This window comes from Emydura macquarii, unplaced genomic scaffold (assembly GCF_026122565.2).
Source record: "Emydura macquarii macquarii isolate MOO-44397 ecotype Brisbane River unplaced genomic scaffold, CSIRO-AGI_Emac_v2 contig_1230, whole genome shotgun sequence".
Classification (NCBI taxonomy): Eukaryota; Metazoa; Chordata; order Testudines; family Chelidae; genus Emydura; species Emydura macquarii.
This window is the reverse complement of record NW_027131367.1, coordinates 20,528,536-20,550,785: the sequence shown is the minus strand read 5'-3', so window position 1 is coordinate 20,550,785 and position 22,250 is coordinate 20,528,536. Positions and strand designations below refer to the sequence as shown.

The 22,250-nt window shown below is 47.4% G+C and overlaps 1 protein-coding gene across 2 annotated transcripts in view; it reads right to left on the bottom strand.

Moving 5' to 3' along the window:
- The window catches only part of ELAC2 (elaC ribonuclease Z 2), a 29,481-nt gene extending 7,471 nt beyond the window's left edge, over window positions 1–22,010 (bottom strand). The window contains exons 1-19 of one of the 2 annotated variants that reach the window (XM_067547746.1): window positions 21,984–22,010; window positions 21,152–21,202; window positions 20,986–21,056; window positions 18,877–18,941; window positions 17,899–17,956; window positions 11,817–11,885; window positions 11,073–11,228; window positions 10,441–10,499; window positions 9,574–9,632; window positions 9,404–9,476; window positions 8,036–8,148; window positions 6,187–6,285; window positions 5,829–5,967; window positions 5,654–5,739; window positions 4,451–4,569; window positions 3,441–3,537; window positions 2,733–2,871; window positions 1,495–1,533; window positions 1,211–1,320 (exon numbers count right to left, since the gene is read on the bottom strand). In XM_067547746.1, the coding sequence (XP_067403847.1) occupies window positions 1,211–1,320; window positions 1,495–1,533; window positions 2,733–2,871; window positions 3,441–3,537; window positions 4,451–4,569; window positions 5,654–5,739; window positions 5,829–5,967; window positions 6,187–6,285; window positions 8,036–8,148; window positions 9,404–9,476; window positions 9,574–9,632; window positions 10,441–10,499; window positions 11,073–11,228; window positions 11,817–11,885; window positions 17,899–17,956; window positions 18,877–18,941; window positions 20,986–21,056; window positions 21,152–21,165 (1,565 nt within the window). In that variant the 5' untranslated portion in view covers window positions 21,166–21,202; window positions 21,984–22,010. Of the gene's footprint in view, window positions 1–1,210; window positions 1,321–1,494; window positions 1,534–2,732; window positions 2,872–3,440; window positions 3,538–4,450; window positions 4,570–5,653; window positions 5,740–5,828; window positions 5,968–6,186; window positions 6,286–8,035; window positions 8,149–9,403; window positions 9,477–9,573; window positions 9,633–10,440; window positions 10,500–11,072; window positions 11,229–11,816; window positions 11,886–17,898; window positions 17,957–18,876; window positions 18,942–20,985; window positions 21,057–21,151; window positions 21,203–21,617; window positions 21,927–21,983 lie in introns of those variants that run through there. The other variant, XM_067547745.1, reaches the window with a different exon arrangement.
- Between the last annotated feature and the right edge of the window lie 240 nt (window positions 22,011–22,250).

Below are 22,250 nucleotides of genomic sequence, written 5' to 3'. Positions count from 1 at the left end.
AGGATTGGCAGGTACGGTCCCCAAGGACCAGTAACACCTGGCAGCTTAGCTCATTAAGGCAACAGGAGTGTGGGATCATGGGAACAGAAGGCGAGTGAGTGGGTGGGTGGTTAAAGCTGACAACCCCAGGTGAGTCGTGGTTGGTTTGTAGTCATCGTTCTGGCCCTCTTACACTCCCAAGTTGGGGAGAGCAGAATTCCTAAAGGAACTTCAAATCTTTACCTGTCAGGAGCAGTGTCAGAGCCAGCCTGCCCATTCAGGCTCTGACATAGGGGATATGTCTACACTGCAGCTGGGAATTGAACCACCGAGCTCAGGTAGACATACATGCACTAGCTTTGAACAAGCCAGCATGCTAAAAAGAGCGGCATGGCTGTGGCTGGATGGACGAGCCACTGGAGCACAATCCAGTCCCAGATTCTAGGTACGTATTCGGACGGCTAGCCCGAGCCGCTGCAACCATGCTGCTATTTTTAGTGCGCTAGCTGGATCAGAGCTAGTTTGTGTTTTATCTGGGCTGGGAATCACACTCCCCAGCTGCAGATTAAATGCATCCACAGCATCACGGACAGGATGCCTGGCTGAGCAGTGAGAATTTCTCTCCCTTCTGCCTTGGGATCATTGGCCTCAGGGCTGGAGGCAGTGAGTCATCATGGAGAAGAGGGGCTGGGGAAAAAATATGACCCTGTGGGAAAAGGTCAGCACTTTCCTGCCCTGAGCTGCTGCAAGCATTAGCGACTGCTGCTAGTACCTGGCTCCCAGGCATGTGCCTTTGGGATGTGATTATCTGACCCTACACGCTAAGTCCCAAGGGAAGACAATGGAGAAACCAGCACCTCCATGTACTCTACCAGCCTGCCAACGAGGCCTGTGACTTGGAACTCTGCCTTGGCCCCATCAGTGCATGCTGCAAACCCCACGTGTATACTCGGGCTCTGGAGGAGAAGGCAGCGTCTGAAGTGGGGTATTTGAGATCAGCCCCTTCGGCTGGTTAGTTTTTGCAGGGAGGCGACGACATTTTGCTGCTAAGATTCTCTGACCAGCTGTATGTAAGCGCTTGTCAATGGCATGGATAAATCGAAATACAGCAGACATGGCCTGTACGGCACACTGCACTGCAGCAGTTTGCCCCGACACATGAATGACAAGGACATATTGAGAGTATTTCCCACTAATTCAACTACCTTTGGCTAGCCAGGGATGCACTCACTTGAGATGACCAAGGATCTCTTGGCAGCTGTCATGGTACTGGTGTAGCCACACCATGATCTGCGTGGGGGCTATCAGCAGCAGCGGGCTTGGCGGCCGGCCAAGGGATGCCTGAAAGAGCAGAAGAGGCAAGAAGGAAGAGTCAGTACCATGAGAAATTGACAGGGCAGGACTCAGTCTTGAGAGAGGCAAGTGCTGCTCCATTGAAAAAACCAGTGGAAGCACAGCCCGGGGTAAACTTGGCCCCAATGCTTAATATGGCAGAGAAATAGCTGCAGTACTTACAAAAGCTCGCTGTCTCTCCAGCACAATGTTCAACAAGCCCTAGGAGAGAGAACACGGGCAGGCCATTGTCAGTCAGTGACTATGTAACAACATCACTAAGGGGGGCTGCTCTAACTGGGCTGATTTCAGCCATCCTACCAGCTCAGTGGCATCTGGGGCACTGCTCAACGGAGGTCATGTGTAAATTGGAGCACTGCCCCAGCCCTCTCCAGGGATGCTGCCTCTGCCCAGATGGCCTTTGTCCCCCCCGAGCAGCAGAGAAGACAATCCTGTAGCTGGATATGCCTGACCCCTTGTAAATCTGTGTCCTAAAACCTCCTCCTGTCTGAAAACCACAACCTTTACAGAGACTGGTGGGGTGGGAGAGGAAGAGAGAAAAAGAGGTGAGGGGAAAACACTACAGCTACGGCAATGTCAGCCAGGAAGGAGGAAACAAATTGGTGGTTGTGGCCCAAACCTCCCTTCCCAGTTCCACGCCACAGCTGCAACGGAGAGTGGCAGAGACCGTTCTGATCCAACGCCCACCGTTCTAAAGAGCGAGTGACACACTGCTGCAGCACTTGATACTAGACCTGACCCCGATTCTGCCGAAGATGCAGCTGCCGCTTCCCCCACAGCCCTCAGAGGAAGGGAAGCCCTTCTGCAAAGCGCAAGCTATGGGCACAAAATACAGCCTGCCTGGATCAAGCCAGCATGAAACAGGGCAGCCAGCTAGTTTGCTGAAGCTTCTTGTGAAAACACATTCCAAGCGATGAAGAGTGCTGAATTTACACCCCTGGGATCTCAAGTTTGCCCCAGAAACAGGTAAAGCAACAGTGTAAGTTGATTCACGCAGCCCCAGCCACATGCCTGAACCCAGACTTGCAGGGACCAGTGCTAGAAAGAGACGGGATTAGTCGCAGAGCAGAATTCAGCCAAGCTTGGGGATTTCCCCGTGGACAGGACAGCCTATGGGATACAGTTGGGAGGCTACAATCAGTATTAATTCCAGGAATATCTAAAAACAGGAACAACAGGATAAGCTGTATCCCATAGGCTGTCCTGGAATAGGCAAAGACGGGCAGGATGTTCAATGGAGACACTGGAATTAGAGCAAAGCAGGAGTGAAACACTGACAAGAGAAAGTGAGCAGCAAATGGCAGACATTTCTGTAACAAGAGCCGCTGCGGAAGTGGTCACAACACAAGGCCCAGCTGGAAACTCTCCTTCTCTAACTCCACCCCACCAGCCATCCTTACTGTGTGGTGATCGGCATGGATGTGAGACAAAAACACCGCTTCTGTGTTGCAAAGGATTCTGTCCACCTGGTCTCCGTAGTGGCGGCAGAGTTGGCTAAACGTTCCCTCCCCACAGTCCAGAAGCAGCGACTGGGTAGAGCTGGCGAGAGGGAAGAGCAGGTGTATTTCTGGCAGTAACAAGAGCTGATGACAAGGGAATGAACGCTGCCCAGCGCTCCAGCACAGGACCTGGGAAGGCGGCGTTGGGGGCGAAAGACAGCAGACAAACAGCATTTCTGCCACTAGGGCTGTTCCTCCATAGGAAGGAAGTGGAGGAGCCCAACTCTGAAAGTTCAGTCTCCATAGCTCCTTCTGCTCTTGCTCTTTCACCCGATGCAGTAATGGGGACACCAGACGCCAATCTGAGTGGTGGTCTGAACAGGCCTTGTAAAGGGAGTCATGAGATCAGATGTGGGAAGCACTTTGCCCTTCTATGACGAGAATCTCAAGAACTGTTTGAACTCGTGACTGAAGTTAAACACTCCCTAGCCCAGTCCCCAGCCGAGCCAGCTCGGCCCTCCAGCTCCTGCAGGGCTAATAGGGCCATGAACGCCAAGTGAGGCGCACCTCCAATGCGTTGGTACATTTGCATCGTCATCCACAAACCCCAGCAGGGACCCCACCCCATGACTCCACACGGACTGGAATGGAAATAGTACTAACATTTACCTAGTATTGATCAGGGTGGAGCTGACGTTTCGGATTTTCATCGGAATTGCAGAGCCTGTTCCTAGGAAGACGATTTCTGGGTAACGCTCAGTTTTACCTAGAGAAAATATGCAACATGCTCGGCATTACTGTTGGTAAGAGCATGTGGCGTTGTAGCATGTTGATCTTCTAAAGTGGCCGGGAGCTGAAGATCTAAACGTAAGATCTCCGGATCCTGCCACAGACCCGTCAGCGCATCCAACTAGCTCTCGACCCCCAGCCTTCATGCTCCCCACAGCATCAATGCTAATGGAGCAGGGATGGGGAGACATGTCAGGTCTCAGCTTGGTAGTGACCGACATTCCCTTTGCATTGGATGGCAGTGTCACGGCCCTCATGGCAGGATGGGGGACAGGCTGTGCTGGCTTTTCCTGCAGTCATGGTTTAAATGGTGATTCACTGCTCCTGTGTCACACCCCAGTGGCAATAGTGCACATCCAGATGACCAGAGCTGGGCACTCCCGAGGGAGCCAGCTGTGGATTAGATGCTGTCCTTCCCATTCTCCGCCACATGGACAGCATGTTAGAGGAGCAGCGACAGTCTGGGATCACAACTTTAAGAGCCAAAGTGTTTAGCAGAAAGTGAGCAGAGCGCTGTTCTGGCAGTAGAATGCAATGCCAGGGTTTTGTTGGTGATTAAACTCTCCTCCCTGCAGTGCTGGAGACCCAAACCCAGCACCCTCGAGAGCCAAGAGTGCAAAATGTCTTGTGCCTTGAGTGACAAAGAACAAGCGGGAAGGAGCCCGTCCCATGCTCTGCTGGACATTCAAAGCGATCCTAACAATACACTGAGTTCAACAGCTTGCTGGGTGATGGGGATGTTTCATCTGGACAGCATCCCTTTAGAACTGAAGTCAAGTCCCCATTTTGTTTCTAGCCAAACAACTCAACCCATCTCCTCCCGCACAACTGCCAGGTCAAGCCAGACCTATCTGCCACTCGAATCAGAGAGCCCTGCGCTCTTTCCTCACCTGACCTGAGGGGCCCAGCCTCCAGGCTGTCTCTGCACTCCTTCACACGATCCTGGAAGCCAGGGAGCGCCAGGGCTTCAGCCACAAATTCACTGGCACTGCAGACAGCAACCACATCCCTGAAAGGATCCAGAGGCCACAGATCAGGTTGTGGCTAGGGAGGGAGAAGGCAGCTGAAGAGAGTTTAACGTATGGGGCAGTGTCAGAGCACTTCGGTACTAGCCTAGTATGAAGTTTCCCTGAGAGTCCCCAGTGGTGCTTGCTTTAAAACTACTATCCACCAGGGGGCAGTGCACGTTGCCAGCAGACCGCAGGAGACACTGGGGCTCTTGGAAGCAGACAACTACAGCAAGAGGGAATCACTCCGTCAGCCCAGGATTAAGGGCTACATACAGCACAGGGTCCCCGTGAGTCCTACACAGCTATGGGGCAGAGTACAGCACCGGGACCCTCACCCCCACTAGTTTCAGAGCCCATCTTCTGGCACACACAGGACTGTTTTGACAGGGTTTAAGGAGTTATCACATGCTGGTAGACTTAAACATTCAGGCGTCAACAGAATCCATTCCCCTCCCCACCAACTGAACTGGAGACTTTCCCTTTCCTCGGAAGCCATCCGCTGTTGGCCACAGCTGGAGACAGGACAAGGAAGACCAGCGGTAAGAACGAATTCTCTGTCAATGCCTGGCTCATGCAGGATTGTAACTGTGGGGTTTGGAAGGAATTCTGCCCTCCCCCCATTACTGGGTGCAATGCAATGACCTGTGATATGCAAGTCAGACTGGAGGAGCTAATGATTCCTTCTTGCCGTAAAACTTTGAAATCTCAGGCACGAGAGGATGCACATTACACCCACGGAACCAGCCTTAAACGTAGAGTCCAAGTGCTCTGAGGCACAGACTGTCTTAGTAGAGATTTGTGCAGCACTCAGCAAAATGGGGCCTGGATTTCTTTGAAGCCCCACAATGCAACCCCCTCCACACCCACCCCTCCCCACAACTGGCAGGTCCAAGTTTCTCCAGGAATCTGGCCTAGCCCAGAATCAGTGTGTGCAAAGGCCACCTTCACACCACCCACCATTCAGATGATGAATGTTCAGCTCATCATCTGAGTTTATCAAAGGAGTGCAGCTCCCAGACAGGTGCCCTCCGAGCCCAGAGGCCGGAACTCTCCTTCAGTTTATAGGTAACCTAAGGTACCAACCTGTGCCACTGTGGCTGAGGTCTCAGCTGGTATTTCAGGAGGCACTCACCCCGCACAACAGGCACACTGAAAGTGGCCTCTTCTTCCTGAAGAGGAGACAGAAAGAGCAACGTCTAAGCAGGTGTGAGCTCACCTCTGGAGAAGGCGACACCTGCCACAAGGTGCAGCCTCTTACCCGACTCTGGTAGTTCTTTAGCAGTGGAAAGATTTCCGAGTGAATGAGGTTCAGCTGCGTTTGGATCTTGTGGCTGCGGATATTGTGCACAGCGTTCGAATTTTCATTAAGGATTAAATGTTGAGTTGTGGGTCCAAACCTGAAGAACAAGGAAGGAAGGAGACACATTCAGAGAGAAGACTACTTCTGCTCCCGCCCACTGCCAGGCACTTGAGGCCATTATTGACCCCTGTTCTCTGAGCCTACACTTGCCCTGACCAACAGCTGTTATTAGCCAGTCTGGGATCACGGCAAGCTTGTGGGTTATGCTTCCTTCCAGGTTATTTTAAGTCGACTTATTTAGATAAGAGCCACGTACCTTTCCAGCCACTGTTTGTACCGGCTGTCCCGAAGCACTGACTCTGGGGTAATGTGAACAACCAAGGCCACGTGATCCTCAGCCTTCCCTTCTTGGTATCTAAGACAGACATTTAAGATCAAAGATAACAATGATGCACAGCTCCTATTACAGAGATCTCACCTCCTCACCCAACATGACCTCCAGAACCTATTTACTCCCCAGAACACAGACAATTTCCTTCACGAAAGAAGCCTGGCAGAGAGGTTAAAGCTCAGATCTGAGAGTCAGAGACTTCTGAGTTCTACTTCACACTCCCTCTAAAGACTCCACAGTGGCCTCAGGTCAGGCATTTAAAACAGAGCTCCCACTGCCTCCATCTATACGAGGGGGATAATTCCTCTCATCCTCGCTGTGAAGTGGCTGTGACTTTAAGAACCGCCAGTGTTCAGTCAACTGCACCAAGAGTGGACAAGGGGGAGGGGGCAAGGAGACACTACACAGTTTGCCTTTTGGCAGACAGCCCCAATGGGGGAAGCAGCAGCAGGACACTTTCTTCAAGACAAACTCCATATTGCCTACCTCACAGCGGGAAACTGACTGATCTGGAGGTATCCTTCAGAAGAATCCATTTCAATAGACTACAGAAGAGGAGTACAGAATCCCAATTCTCGGTCTTTTATCAAAGATGACCCAGGAGTTTGGTCAGACATCTTGATGGAAACATGGTGAGGATTTTGCCTTGAACCCAGTGTCATTTGTTAGGTTTTAGTTTACAGAAAGTTTTTTTTATTTATTTCTCTTGTAACCAGCTCTGACTTGAATCCTTACACTTGTACTCTATTGAAATCACTCTGGAATATGGTGAACTTGTTTTAGTCTAAACCAATCCTGTGCTGTGCTTGAAATGAATTGTTTGGTACCTCCAGTTACAGAAACAAACTGCTGGATATTGACTCCTTAAAGGCGCAATGAACCTTAACATTCCTCTGATTGTTCCAGGACAGGGCTGGACATTTCAGAACACATTTTTGGGGAAATTTGGGGCTGGGGAGAGTGTGGCATCACCTTACCACTTATTAACCAAAGCTGGTGGAGACCAGTGGAAGTCAGTGATGTTGCAGGCAGGCTTCTGGATCCAAAGTGTTGGACCAGGGCTGTCCAATACATGGACAAAGTGCATGCCTGTTGCGGACTGTGGGTAACCTAGACAGACAGCTACTGTAGCAAAGGTGTAGGACGTAAGGGTTATTGGGTAAGAGATGACAACTCTTCACCCATCTGGATCGCACCCCAGAACGTGACAGCGGGTAAGCTCATTGTATGCAAAGACCTCTGAAAGCTCAGCTACTTGGATGTGTCAGAATCACAAAGGTGCGCATCATGCAGTCCAGGCACATGTGATTTTTTTTAAACAAAAAGGTAGCAGCAATCCCACGAACATAGTAACTTCTTAAGTGCCAGAGAGAAATACCTCTCCCTCCTGAAACGCCCACTCCCTCCCAAAAAAGATGGCTTTGCAAGGTAACAAACCCAGGCTATTTCCAGCCTGGGGGAGCATGTTCTAGAGTCAAGTGCCCTGCCCACAGCACATCCTGTCACAGCCCTGCCTGACCTGTACCAAAAGGTCTCCAACTTCTGTGCCTCTGCTGATCCTTCTCGGTGGCTCTAGATCTCACTGCATTAGCTACAGTTTTCAGTGCCAGTCCAGGTGGCTCTGCTATGTGTGATTCTGGCATTGCCCATGAAACATGCCAGATTCCATCTATAACCAGGCGAACAGGAAATTTTAACAAACAAGTGCTCAAGTCTGATACCCCTCCCCACCAACCCTGTATTCCAGGGAGCGTCCCACCCACCTGTCACATACCTGCGGAAAGTCTCATTTTCACAGATGGCATCCACAAATCCCTCATGGGGACATTCCACGACAATGAACACAGGGCCCGGTTCAGGAGGGGTACAGACCTCTTCAGGCCGAATCTGCAATGGGGCACAGTCCATGGTACATGCTGTCTGAACCTGCCTGGGCATGCAGCACATGCTCCCAGAAGTGGTTATCAAACATCTTTAGGCAACATAACTGCACATGCTGCTCAGTCACCAGGCTCTCTTCATTCCTCTCCCACAGCCAGCTGGGGACCTCACAGAACTTGCTTGCTTATCGGCTAGGGTGCTCTGCTCAGTGCTCACCAAGTCGAAGGACTGCACGTTCCTGTTACCGTTCTGGCACTGTGGCCCTTTTCTCTCCTCCCCATTCCTCAGCTTTATTACATGAATCATTGATTCTGCTGGGTCATTTGGTGCAATGGTTCGCTAACAGCCTCAACAAAGCAAGAGGTGTCTCAGCTGCAGCTGAGGGTAGTTCAGCAGCTCTCTCAGTGCCTTGGGGCATGCCCATGTGAACTCCTTTGAGAAGCAAGGCCCTGTGTCGCTCACTCACATCTCCTAGGGTGCAATGATTTTATTTATGGATCCACCAGAAACACCTGTGATTAGGTCGCTCCCCCTCACCACTTACTAGCCTGGGAGATTAAAGTCTTTATCTGTCCCCCAACATCAGAGCCTTTTAACCACCTGCGGAGAGCCACAGGATGATGAATGAATGTAATTAGTGAGTGGTGACCCCTCTTTATAGTGGGCTAGGTGGGAGCACTCTAGGTCTGAAAGCTTACATGCCTCTACTGCCTGAGCTGAAGGACCAGCTCCATTAGCTCAGAGGCTGTTGTCGAGTTAAATCGCTGTAACTGGGCCAGCCACTGAAGCTGGGGAACAAAACACTGCACTGTTGGCATGGGATACAGAGTCATTTCCATGTGTATCGCCAGACCTTTTCCTGTGATGGCAGATACTGAACCAATCCCATCTGTGGTGACAGAAGTCCTGGGACAGCCAGCTACAGAGGAACTGAGCCTAGGGCTGGAACAGGAAAAGCTTGAAATTGGAACGAGTTACCCAGGAAGGCTATAGGATCCAAGGAAACATGCAAGGCTGGTACTTGCTGCTGTCTAAGAGGCAGGGTTCAGGGACAGTTAAAATCAATCCTACTGCATAACAGGAGCAAGGCGAGGACTCGACTGGTTATAGCTGCAGTCCCTTCTGACCAAAAGGTGGGATGATTTTGGGTGCCACACGAGCGGCATTTACAAACAACGTTCTGGGTGAGATGGGTCCCACGAGGAGCACAAATTAGAAACCCAGCCTGCAGCATGGCTGGAATAGACCAAAGCAGCCATACCTCTCTGCCTCCAAACGTGACACACTTTCCATCTTTGAGAGCTGCAACCATGGGGCCAATAGCTGGAGTTCCACTAAGGATAGACCACAAAGACAGCATTAGACTGACAGCGTCTGTATGACCAGGATCCTCCCATCTCTCAAGCACACAGGCCAGGCTCCCATACTTACAGTGGCAGGCCCAGCTCCTTCGCTTTAGCCACCAAGAAGTTTCCCTTCTTTGGGTGAAGCTGAAAATAAATTTAAAAGCAGTGTTCAAAGTTCCCATTTAACAAGTCACTGACTCTACACTGCTTTAAAATATAGATAGAAAAGGGGGAGGGGCAAAAACAAGATGGAGCAAAAACTGGGGTTCATGCCCTTATTGGCTCCTTTCTGAGCCATGAAGAGGGCTTGCAGGAGTGATTTTCCCTGAGAAATGTTCTGCTTGTTCGTTTTTTTGGTTTTTATTAAGTCTCAGGCCCATCAAGTCCTCTCTGCCCTACGTCCATGACTGATCTGCCCAGAGGTATGGATCTAGAGCTCAAACCTGCAGAGGTGGCAAGACTAAAAGACATTTTCTTTCAAGAGCTCAGCAGCTGACTTAAACAAGTGTTACAAAACTAAACAGCCATCGAGGACTTTTAAACAGTGACAAAGTCTTTCTACTCTCAATTAGCTTTCACTGCCTTTGGGTGTCCGATCTCATAACCCCACTAGTTCTCCAGTCACCCATGGAGTCTTCTGGGAAGAGCGGGGTAGACAAGATCTGAATTCATAGAGTAAGAAACAAGCAGAAATGAAGTCTTCCTAGCATTCACGAAGCAACAAATTAAAAAAGCTTTTCTTTTTGTAGGTTACATCTAAGATCGACGCACCAGAACCACATTCCAACCCCTGGGATTCTCAATCCAAGATCTGAGGGCAGGGTTATTGAATACAAATGTAGGCACAGAATAACTGCCCCAAAAATCCTACCCTGCTAGAAAGTGGCATTTGTAATTATATTGGTCTACATAAAAGAATGCAGGAACTCCTATTCAATATGACAATTCTTACTTTACAGATGAAAGCCACCACCAGGGTTGGATCCCTGCTGCCAAATCTCCTATTGCCATCTTTAAAAAAGAAAAAGAGAAAAGAACAGTTACACTGGATGATGTAGCATCTTTCTTTAAAACAAAAAGGTGCCAACTTCCGCCAAAGCTGTTAATGGAACCTGCAAAGTCCCACCCCTTCCAGTGATTTTATGCACAAAGGCCATAAATCATCACTGTGATCACCTATGTCTAACTGGTTGTATAATACAGGCCAAATAATTGCAACCCAGTGATTCCTCCATTGAGACCAAAACATCTGAAAGACACCCAGTCTTGATTTACAATGTGAGGTGACAGAAAATCAACCCTGTCCCAAGTAAGTTGTTCCAATGGTCAGTTACTATCAATATTCAATTAAAAAAATAAAAAATAAAAAAAATAAAATCTGTGTCTTTGTCTAGCTTCAGCATCAAGCCACTGGATCCTGTTTTGCCTCACGTTCTCCTTCTGCTCAAATTATTTCTAAGGAATATTTCAGCAGGTAGCACCAGGACTTTCTTATCCACACCAAGAATATTTGTATAGGGGAGAAATCACACACTCACACTTTTTTTTGTTCAGATTACATTAAGAAAATTCAAGTTCCTTCACCTGTTTTCTTCGGGGCTTCTTCAGTCTTGTCACCCTCCAGACGCTGCTGCTTTGTGATGGGGGATCCAGTTTCTGGGGCACATTTGGGGCTGACTCCACTTTGGGCTGGCCTTTCAGAACTCTGATGCAGCCTGTGCTCACTGGCTAAATGCTTTCCTGTCCCAAAACCAAGGGGGAAAAAAAAAAGACAGGCTTGCTCAGGAAGCAGAAAAACCACAAATGGAGCCTTATTCAGAAGCTTCTCCAGTAGAGAGAGAGCCCCTCTCCCCTTGTTTCTGCAAATTGCACTTCACTCATTTCAAGAGCTCTCTTCAGCAGATTCTCCAACAGCAACAAAATCCTATCAAACTCAAGCATGTGCTCTAAGTGCAGCTGCTTGTATGACTGTACCTAATAACATGGAAAGCCAGTTCAGGAGGTATGAATTGCTGTCACTTCTCATCTTTCCTTCCTTCCTTCCTTCCTGAAGGAAAATACCAGAGTTCTTAGTGGAGACAGCATCTTTTCACCAGACAGGTCCCTTAGACCTGTACTGGCTTAGGTTGCTTTGCTACATTCTCATCATAGGAGAAGTAAACCATCATGCAACCTTGTAGTTACTATGTCTCAGGTTTACAAACAGTAACCAGATGCCATAACCAGCTCAAGGAAGTCATTGCAACAAATAATCTCACTCCTCCCTCTCCAACTGCAGCTCCAGATACCCTTTGCTTCCTGCCATTCGAGTCAGATGTGCGTACTCACCGACAAGAGGTACCTGATAGACTGTCATCGTCTCATCCTTATACTCGGGCTCAGTATACGGCCGTACAGCTAGCAATAAACAGTCAAAACATTAGACGTCAGCTTGGCTATAACGCCTCCAAAGTAAGTATTAACCAGTTATTACAAACAGATGCATTAGACTCCAGGACAGTGGATAAAAGCAGCCTGGAAATCAGAGACATATTTTAACAGAAACACATTCAATAACATGCATCTCTTGGAGAGTCACAGGAGCTATTCATCAGGCAGTTTTCTCTGGCCAGAGGCTGAAACACTCCACTACTGCAGAGACAAATATACATAACTTCAAAAGAAAGAGCAATTCTATTCACAATTGCTCTAAATAGCAAAGATTAAAGCAATTCATCACTACATATCTCTGAATAGGCCAGGTTTTTTGTTTTGAAAACAGGTTTCCATTCTGCCTTTATACAATCCCAACTGGGTGCTTAAAAGCAGGGACAGCACCATGTCTGGCTCTGTGTAGAGAACAGAGGCAATATATATTTATGAACTGCTGCTCACACTCTGAAGAATAAAACAAGCACTCAAATAATTGCAAGCTGATTTTAGTATGATGTCAGTAGATGGCAAATGCTACACTGCAGCACCAAAAAGGTTGATTTATTATAATCAGATGACATCCTATTTATTTTGAATACTACATTACATTAGGAAGTTGTCCTTGAGTTTGTAATATACGTAACGAATTTACAGCAATGGGATCAGGACTAGATCTGTCAAGATCTCTTTTTGCACAAATCAGCATCCAAAGCAATAGGGGGAAATCTGCACTGCATTCCCCCCGACCCGGCCAGGAAGTGCAAGAAACCTCCTCAGTACCTTACAGCTCAGAAATGATGCTCCTTTTAAATCTCTCATAAGAATGGAGAAATCCCAGCAGGACAGGCACAGGATCTCGGCCACATACATGCCTTTGCTGCTAAGCTAGCTATGTGATCTTTCAGTAAATCAATTACTGCATTGGAAGATGGGATGGGAGGGGGACAAATGACATCACTTATTGTTTTAAAGAGGTGATGAGGCTCATCCTGGGAATTAATACAACTGAAGGGATGTAAATCCTCTGGCATCAGGGCATAAACCAGCCACTGAGTTTCCCCTACACGCAAGTTAGTTTTTCTGCAGTTGCCCAGGTCGTTTTGTGCACCTTCCTCTGAAGAGTCTTATATTGGCCTGTGTCAAAGACAAGATACTGCACTCAATGGACCAACAGCTGATCCATTAGGGCAATTCATGTGTTCCATCCTTCTCTCCCCCCCTCACCTGGAGGGGCTTCCCCTTAGCAAGAGCAAGGAAGAGATTATTCTTTGCACTCAGTCAACCCTTGGCCTTCAGCTTCTAAAGGTGCCAAACGATGACAACTGTGATAGTGTTTGAAGTACATCGACAGCTGTCTACCAGGAAGTGGACTGGAAACAATTCATTTCATACCAATCACCAAACAGCTTCCCCCCCTCCCTGTGCTGGGTATGAGCCAGTGACTTGAATGGGAAAGGATCTGTTGCCCGTTCTCAATCCCTGAGCCAGGCAGCTTGGCATTTGGTTTTAATACCAAGTCCTTATCAAGACATTACTAATGTGCTCCTGATCCTAGAAGACTAGTGCCAAGACAACCAAGTACTACCACAACTCCTTAGTTTCCCCACAGAACAGGAAAAGTGCATTCCCATTGCGTCACCTGAAGCAGCTTGGAAACCAGACACCAGAATGACTCCAAAACAAACAGAGCTGGAAAAAAAAAACTTCGTTCTCAGAGGCTGCAGGGGCCATAACTTGGAGCTATGCCTCTGCTTACAAGAAGCCCAGCTGAAAGCTCTTAAGAACATGCCAAACTGAATCAGACTAACTGTCCATCTAGCCCAATTATAATGTCTAACAGTAGCAAGTACCAGAGCTTCACGACAGTGTACATACCAGGGCAGTTGGAGTGATCCACCCAATCTTCTCCCGGCTTCGGTAGTCAGAGTTTAGGGTTGGCCCAAACATAGGGTTGCATCCCATTCTGGCTAACAGCCATGGATGGAACTCTCTCTTTTTTAACCCAGTTATACTTTTGGACTTCACAGCATCCCCTGGCAACTAATTCTACAGGTTAACTTCACACAGTGCACAGAAGTACTTCCTCTTCTTTGTATTAAACCTGCTGCCTATTAATTTCATAAGGTAACCCCTGTATTTTATATTGTGGGAAGGGATAAATAACACCTCTCTATTCATTTTTTCTACACTATTCATGATAATATAGACCTCTATCATATCCCTATTGAATCTTATCTTTTGTAAGCTGAACAGCCCTTATCTATTTAGTCTCTCATAATATGGAAGCTGTTCTATACCCTTGATTATCTTCGCTGTCCTTTTCTGAACCTTTTCCAGTTCCACAATATCCTTTTCGAGATGGAGCAACAGAACCGGACATTGTATTCAAGGTGCGGGTGCAACATGGATTTATATAGGAGCATATGCTTTGGCAAGTGAAGTGTAAAAATATAATTAGGAAGGCCAAAAAAGAAGTTGAAGAACTAGCCAAAGACTCAAAGTAACAACCAAAAAAACCTTTAAGTGCATCAGAACCTAGAAGCCAGCTAAACAACTAGTGAGGCCACTGGACAATCAAGATGCTAAAGAAGCACTCAAAGAAGATAAGGGCATTGTGGAGAAACTACACTTACCTGGAAATTCGGCGGCAGTCAACGGGAGTTCTCGTCGACTTCGTAACACCTCTTCCACACAGTGTTTTCACTGTGCTTCGCCGATGGGAAATGTATTCCCATCAACGCAGCCACTTGAGGTGGTTTTAACGCATTGACTTCCGGATCGATCGAGCATGTCTTCACTGACCGCTCAATCGATCCGGATCGATCGATCTGACAGCAGCAAATTTGCCACCATCAGTGAAGACATACCTAAATGAATTCTTTGCAAAGGACTTCATAGCTGAGGATGTGAGGGAGACGGCCAAACCTGAGCCATTCTTTTTAGGTGACAAATCTGAGAAACTGTTCCAGATTCAGGTGGTGTTAGGTGGTGGTTTTGGAACAAACTGATGACTTATTACTGTTTAATTTACAAGGACCAAATGGTATTCACCCAAGAGTTCTGAAGGAACTCAAATGTAAAATTGCAGAACTGTGGTATGTAACCTATCATTTAAATCCGCTTCTGTACCAGATGACTGGAGGATAGCTAATGTGATGCCAATTTTTAAAAAAGGTTCCAGAGGCAATCCTGGCAATTACAGGGCAGTAAATCTAACTTCAGTGCCAGGCAAATTGGTTGAAACTATAGAAAAGAACAGAATTATCAGAAAGAAAAATAAACATGATTTGTTGGGGGGAAGAGTCAATGGGGTTTTTGTAAAGGGAAATCATGCCACTCCAATCTACTAGAATTTTATGAGGGGGTCAACAAGCATGTGAACAAGGGTGATCCAATGGATCTAGTGTACTTAAGATTTTTCAGAAAGCCTTTGACAAGGTCCCTCACCAAAGGCTCTTAAGCAAAGTAAGCTGTCATGGAATAAGAAGGAAGGTCCTCTCCTGGATCAATAACTAGTTAAGAGATAGGAAACAAAGGGTAGGAATAAATGGTCAGTTTTCAGAATGGAGAGAGATAAATAGTAGTGTCCTCCAGGGGTCTGTACGGTGACCAGTGCTGTTCAACCTATTCATAAATGATCTGCAAAAAGGAGTAAATAGTGAGGTGGCAAAGTTTGCAGAGGATGCTAAATTACTCAAAATAGTTAAGTCCAAAGCAGACTGCAAAAAGTAACAAAGGGATCTCATAAAACTGAGTAACTGGGCAACAAAATGGCAGATAAAATTCAATGTTGATACATGTAAAGTAATGCACATAGGAAAACAATCCCAACTATATATATAAAATGAAAGCCTCTAAAGTAGCTGTTACCACTCAAGAAAGATCTTGGAGAATTTATGGATAGTTCTCTGAAAACATCCACTCAATGTCCCGCATCAGTCAAAAAAAGCAAACCGAATGTTAGGAATCATTAGGAAATGGACACAATTAGATAGTAGATATCATATTGCCTACACCCACATTTTGAATACTGCGTGCAGATCTGGTCACCCCATATATATATATATATATATATATATATATATATATATATATATATATATATATATATATATATATATATATATATATAGGAATTGGAAAAGGTACAGAAAAGGGCAATAAAAATGATTAGGGATATTGAAAAGCTTCCTTATGAGGAGAGATTAATAAGACTGGGATTTTTCAGCTTGGAAAAAGAGACGACCGGAGGAGGGGGGAAGGTGGGGTGGGGAGAATGAGATAGAGGTCTATAAAATCATGACTGGTGTGGAGAAAGTAAATAAGGAAGTGTTATTTATTCCTCATAACACAAGAGCTAGGGGTCACCCAATGAAATTAATAAGCAGCAGGTTTAAAAAAAAAAAAAAAAAAAAAAGGAAGTATTTCTTCACAAAGCACACAGTAAACCTGTGGAACTCTTTGCCTGAGGAAGGCAAAGACTATAACAGTGTTCAAAAAAGAACTAGATAAGTTAATGGAGGAAAGGTCCATCAATGGCTATTCATCAGATGGGCAAGGATTGCTTTTTGCCAGAAGCTGGGAACAGGCAATTTGCTGGATCACTTGATGATTCCCTATTCTGTTCGTTTCCTCTGAAGCACCTGGCACTGGCCACTGTCTAAAGACAGGATACTGGGTTAGGTGGCCCATTGGTCTGACCCAATATGGCCATTCCTATGTTCTTATATAGTTGCATGATGCTATTTTCTATCTTATTTTCTATTCTGTTCCTTCCTAACATTGTTAGCCTTTTTGACTGCTCCTGTTCATTGAACTGAAATTTTCAGAGGAGTTACTGTGGTTAGCTCAAGATCTTTCTGGAGTGGTCAAAAATAATTTAGAACCTATCACTGAATATGTGAGTTTGGATTATTTTTCCCCCCAATGTGGATTATTTTGCATTTATCAATATGGAATTTCATCTGTCATTGACTGCCATTCATTGACTACTCACCGTTTAGTGAGATCGCTCTGAAATGCCCCCCAGTCAGCTTTGGCCTTAACTATCTTGAATAATTTCGTATAATCTGCGAATTTAGACACTTCACTCCCTTTTCCAGACATTTATGAATATGTTGAACAAAACAAGTTCCAGTACAGACCTCGGGGGACCACACTGTTGTCCGATCTCCACTATGAAAATTTATTCCTATCCTTTGTTTCCTATCTTTCAGCCAGTTAGTGATCCATGAAGACCCTCCCTCTTGTCCCAGAACTGCTCGTTTTCCTTAAGAGCCCTTGGTGAGGGACAGTATCAAAGAAAGGCTTTCTGCAAAACCAGGCACACTGCACTGACGTGATCACCCTTGCCCACACGCTTGTTGACCCCCTCAAAGAGTTCCAAGACAGATGAGGCATGATGTTCCTATACAAAAGCCATGCTGACATACCCCCAACAAATCATGTTTGTCGGTCTGATAATTCTATAATTTACTATAGTTTCTGCCAAATTGCCTAGGATCGAAGTTAGGTTTGTCGGCCTATAATTACTAGGATCGCCTCCAGAGCCCTTTTAAAAAGTTAGTGTTACATTAGCTACCTTCCAGTCATCTGATACAGAGGCTTGTTTCAGCAATAGGTTACATACTAGTTAGTAGTTATGCAATTTCACATTTGAGTTCCTTCACAACTCTTGAATGAATGTCATCTGCGCCTGTTGACTTACTACTATTCAAATCAACGAATTTGTTCCAAAACCTCTTTTACTGACACATCAATGTGGGACAGTACTTCAGATGTGTCCCACAAAAGGGATAGTTGTTACGTGAGTATCTCTCCCACATCCTCTGCAATGAAGACTGATGTAAAGAATTTAGCTCCTTTGCAATGGTCTTGTCTTTCTTGAGTACTCCTTTAACACCTCACACATCACGAGGCTGCCATCCAGACACACATACACGCAACAAGGTGTAGACACTAGAGACAGTAAGTACACGCGGATGAGTGCTATACATACCCAAGTCTATTCCTTTCAGTGGCCCAGAAAACACTTTGATAGCTTCCAAGTACTTTCTCTGGGGGAAACAAAAAAAGACAATAAGGTGAAAAATCATCACCTAAAGAGAGGTCAGTGCCGGTTTATTATTGATTTCAGGCAACTTTTTCAAGCAAAGGTTTACATCTAATGAACTAAGATTCTCTCTCATTTGCAGAGATGCTCAATTCCCAGTCGGAATTAAAATGGACGCTACATTTCTTCTTACTATACTATATTAGTCTGCCACAGAAGTACATTGTTTTGTTCATTAGTTTAGGGCACTGTCTCAATGGAACTGACAGTCCTAAAAGCTGCAGAACAATCAAGCTGGCCAGAGATATCTAGAGAGTTCTTCCACCTAGTGTACACTTTCTTTCTGGGACAGGGGTTAGGAAAACAAGTATGACGGTAAAGGAGAAGAGAACCCCAATGAGCAGACAGTCATTAAATATCCATAGATACGGTAAGAAAAATTCAGTGCTGAAGAGAAGCTAGCTACTGAGACCAGCATTGAATTTACATCACCAGTGCCTCTCACCAGCACAGCATGTTTAGAACATGTTCAGATATTTGCAGAGACCCCTAATTGCTGCTTTAAAAAGTGACATCTAGCAGAACTGCCCCCATCATATTGTTCATGGAGATAGATGGAACAGTCCTCCTCCACCTACCAATGAGGCATTAACAGACAAGACTGCTCCAAGTGGTGGCAGTTTGTTGCTGCCTAGAGCTCTATTTTCAGTCGGGACAACTTACAAAAGAGCTGTTCACCCGGTGAAGCCAGCCTCAAAAGCAGATTCAAATAATTACAGGACAGCAGGTCTTCAATTAGAGCAGTGCCTCACAGAAGAAGCATTTTACAAGGTCACTCAATACCTAGCAACAGCTTTTCACTCACAGGTTATGGTCTCAGACTCTGAGAGGGCCCTCTACTTTCCAAAGAAAACAGCTACTCACCAGTTGTGGTGGCCCTGAGAGAACACACTTTGGGAGCCCTGTTTCCATCAAGGTGAGAATCATTCCTGGAAGAGAGAGCAGGGAGAGTCCGGCTTTGTAAACAGCTTTCATCATGAACCCACAAGTGCCTCCACAGCAAAGGCTGTAATTCACTTTCCACTATCTGTTCAATTTCATAGGTCCATCAGTGGCTATGGATTGCTGTTGGCCAGAGGCTGGGAATGGCCGACAGGATGGCTCACTTGATGATGACCTGTTCTATGCATTCCCTCTGAAGCACCTGACATTGGCCACTATCAGAAGACAGGACACTGGGCTAGATGGACCATTGATCTGACCCAACATGGCCTTTCTTATGTTCATTTCCATCCTTCACCACAAGGAGGTGTAACGTTCTGTGATTAAGGCCCTCATTTGAGACTCAGGAGATCTGGGTTCAGTACCTGGCTCTGCTGTGTGTGATCATGAGCAAGTCACTTATCTGGGAAACTGGGACCACCTCACAGGAATGCTGGTAGGATAAATCCATAAGAAGTACTGAGAAGAATTACAGACTCACTCAGATAAACACTAGGGGAATGTGCTGTAGTGGAAAGTACCTCAGAGTCCCAATTTTGGGAGGTTTACAATCATTTACTTCTGAAATACCTTTCTGCCCTCCCTGTTACTGGGTGGAGAAACCCATCAACAGCAAGGGAAACTGACTATTCAAGGAAAACAGAATCTGTATATATAACAAGTGCTAACATGCAGAGTAAACTGACAAAGTAGAAAAACAAACAAACAGTTTCTCCTAAAAGGAAGAGGTCTGGGGAATCTTTAGCATTACTAGCAACTAAAGTAGGGAAGTTTAGACAGATGTGTCATTTTGAGATCGGTTTACAACCTTAGCTGGTCTGGTATAAGCATGAAAGCTATATTACAAAAACAGATTATACCATATTGTAATTGGGTGCTGGATAAGGAGTAGGAGACAAACTAGCATGTACATCACAAAGCCGGCAGCAACTCTGTTTAATAACAGACTCCACCAACGTATTAATTGGCTGAGCTTCTGAGCCCATAAACTCAAGCTAAAGCATTTCTCGGTCTGTAACACATTAAATTTTGAAGATCACAGCTCTTAAAATCCAAAACTTCAGGGAATATTCTAGGCATCAATGGGTTGGACACTACTGATTTTGAGGGGAAACCACAAAACCAAAAGGGAGAAACAGAACACATGAAGCCCCCACCAGCTCTCTAGCACAGTCACAGCTAATGACAACCATTAATGCTTTCCAGCTTAATAGTACTCTGATTTCATTCTGTTCGCCCTCCCAACAGAGCTTAATTAACATGTTGACAGGGATTGCTGTTTGCCAGGAGGTTATGAATGGCCGACAGGATGGATCACTTGATGATTACCTGTTTTGTTCATTCTCTCTGAAGCACCTGACACTGACCACTGTCAGAAGACAGGCTACTGGGCTAGATGGACTATTGGTCTGACTCAGTGTAGCTGTTCTTGTGACATCCAGGGGCAAGGGAGCGTTGTGTGTGAAGGACATACAGTACATTTGGCATAGGATGAGAACGGGGGACCCTGGAATAGGTGGAGGAAACAAAAGGAGGCACACAGAACACCGGTGGGCGGTAACTGGTGAATCTTGAAGAGAGAAAGCAGAGAAAAGGGAAATGGGATGCACATAGAGCCTCTGCAATGAGGTGATGGGGGTGCACATAACTGCTATCATGTGGGAGAATGGGGGGGAGGGAGGGGGAGAAACACAACCTGTGATAAGAGGGAGATTGGAAGAACCTAGTATGGAGGACAGGGTGCATACAGAAACCTTGCTATGACAGGAAAGAAAAATGAAGATACACAGAGCCTCGCATACAGTGGGAGAAAGGTGGACCCTGGTATGGGGCAGGGGAGCAGGGGCACCCAGAACTCCTGCCACAGAGAGATTTGGGGAGCTGTAGGGAACACCTGCAACAGAGAGGGTTGTGAGGTAGGCATGCAGGGAACTTGTCCTAGGGAAATGGAGCGATGCAAGGAGCCCCTACCATATGCAATAAACTCGACCTAAACAAAACTATAAAGTGTGCGCCCCAAATCTCACTTACCAGACAAACCACCAACATTCGCCCAGTTCATTCTGGTCAGAAAGATATTGTCTAAACGAGCCACTTTTAACCTGAGGAGAGACAGGTTTGGGTTATGGAGTAACTGAAGTGCAGTCTGGAAGTTGCTGCAACTTCTTTCCTTTAACAAGGCAGTAAGGACACTTACTTGTGCTCCTGCATAAGGCGCTGGATCCCTTCCCCACAGTTAAAGAGGTACCTGGGAGGGATTAAAGCTCTCATTAGCTGAACAGCCACGGTTTTAATAGAACAAAGCGGTTCACTGGTCTCTGCCCCACTTCAGGGGCAGCTCCGCACAGGGGGTGTATAAAACCCGCAGCACTGACAGGGCAGCTCGGACAGCTGGGCACAGAGCAGCCTGGAGCAACCCCCACGTGAGGCCAGGGCGCTTCATCCGGGGCAGGGTCTAGCGCAGCCCGGCCGGGGCCTGGGAGCAAGGGGAGGCAGCGCCGCTGCGGTTTATGGGGGCGGGGCGGGGCTGCCCCTCAGTGACTTCGCCGGGCGCTGCCAGGGGCCCGGCCCGGCAGCGAGCGCCCGAGGAGCAGCCCCCGGGCCGGGGCGGGGCAGGGCAGCCCCCGGGGCGGGGCAGGCCGGGAGGCCCCGCCGGCACTGACCGGTTGTACTCGGAGAAGACGTAGAGCGCAGCGCCCGATTCCCGGGCCCCGGCCGCCGCCACCTGCACGTAGACGGTGCTGGGCCCTGCCGCGACGCCCTGCGAGTCCCCCCGCTTCTCCCGAGCCCGCAGGTGCCGCAGCTGGTCCTTGGGCGGCCGAGGCCGGCGCGGCGCAGCGGGGCCCCCGGACATGGCGCGGCCGATCACCCTCCGCAGCGCCCCGCGGGAACCCAGCAGGCCCCGCCACGAGCCCCACATCCAGCGTCCTGCACGTGCCCTTCCGGCCTGGAGCGCGCCGACACCCCCTTCTTCCACGTGACACACAGGGGCCAATCCCCAGAGCGCTTCTCGACCGCCAGGGGCGCACCTCCAGCCAATCAGCGTTTGACCTCAGAGGCACACTTCCCTCTCATGTGACACCGCCGCCCAATAGAAATCGAGAATGGGTTCGCCCATTTCACTCATGAGACACGGCTCCGCTGATGAGAATTAACCAATGGGATTGCCACAGCTAGGCCACGTGCCCCTGTCGTGTGACAGACGCAGGCCAATGGGACGCGCCAGCTGACATCTCCGGCGTCCTATTGGCGTTCTGGGAAGTGGGCGGCTCCCAGCTAAAGGCTCCTCCCCCAGC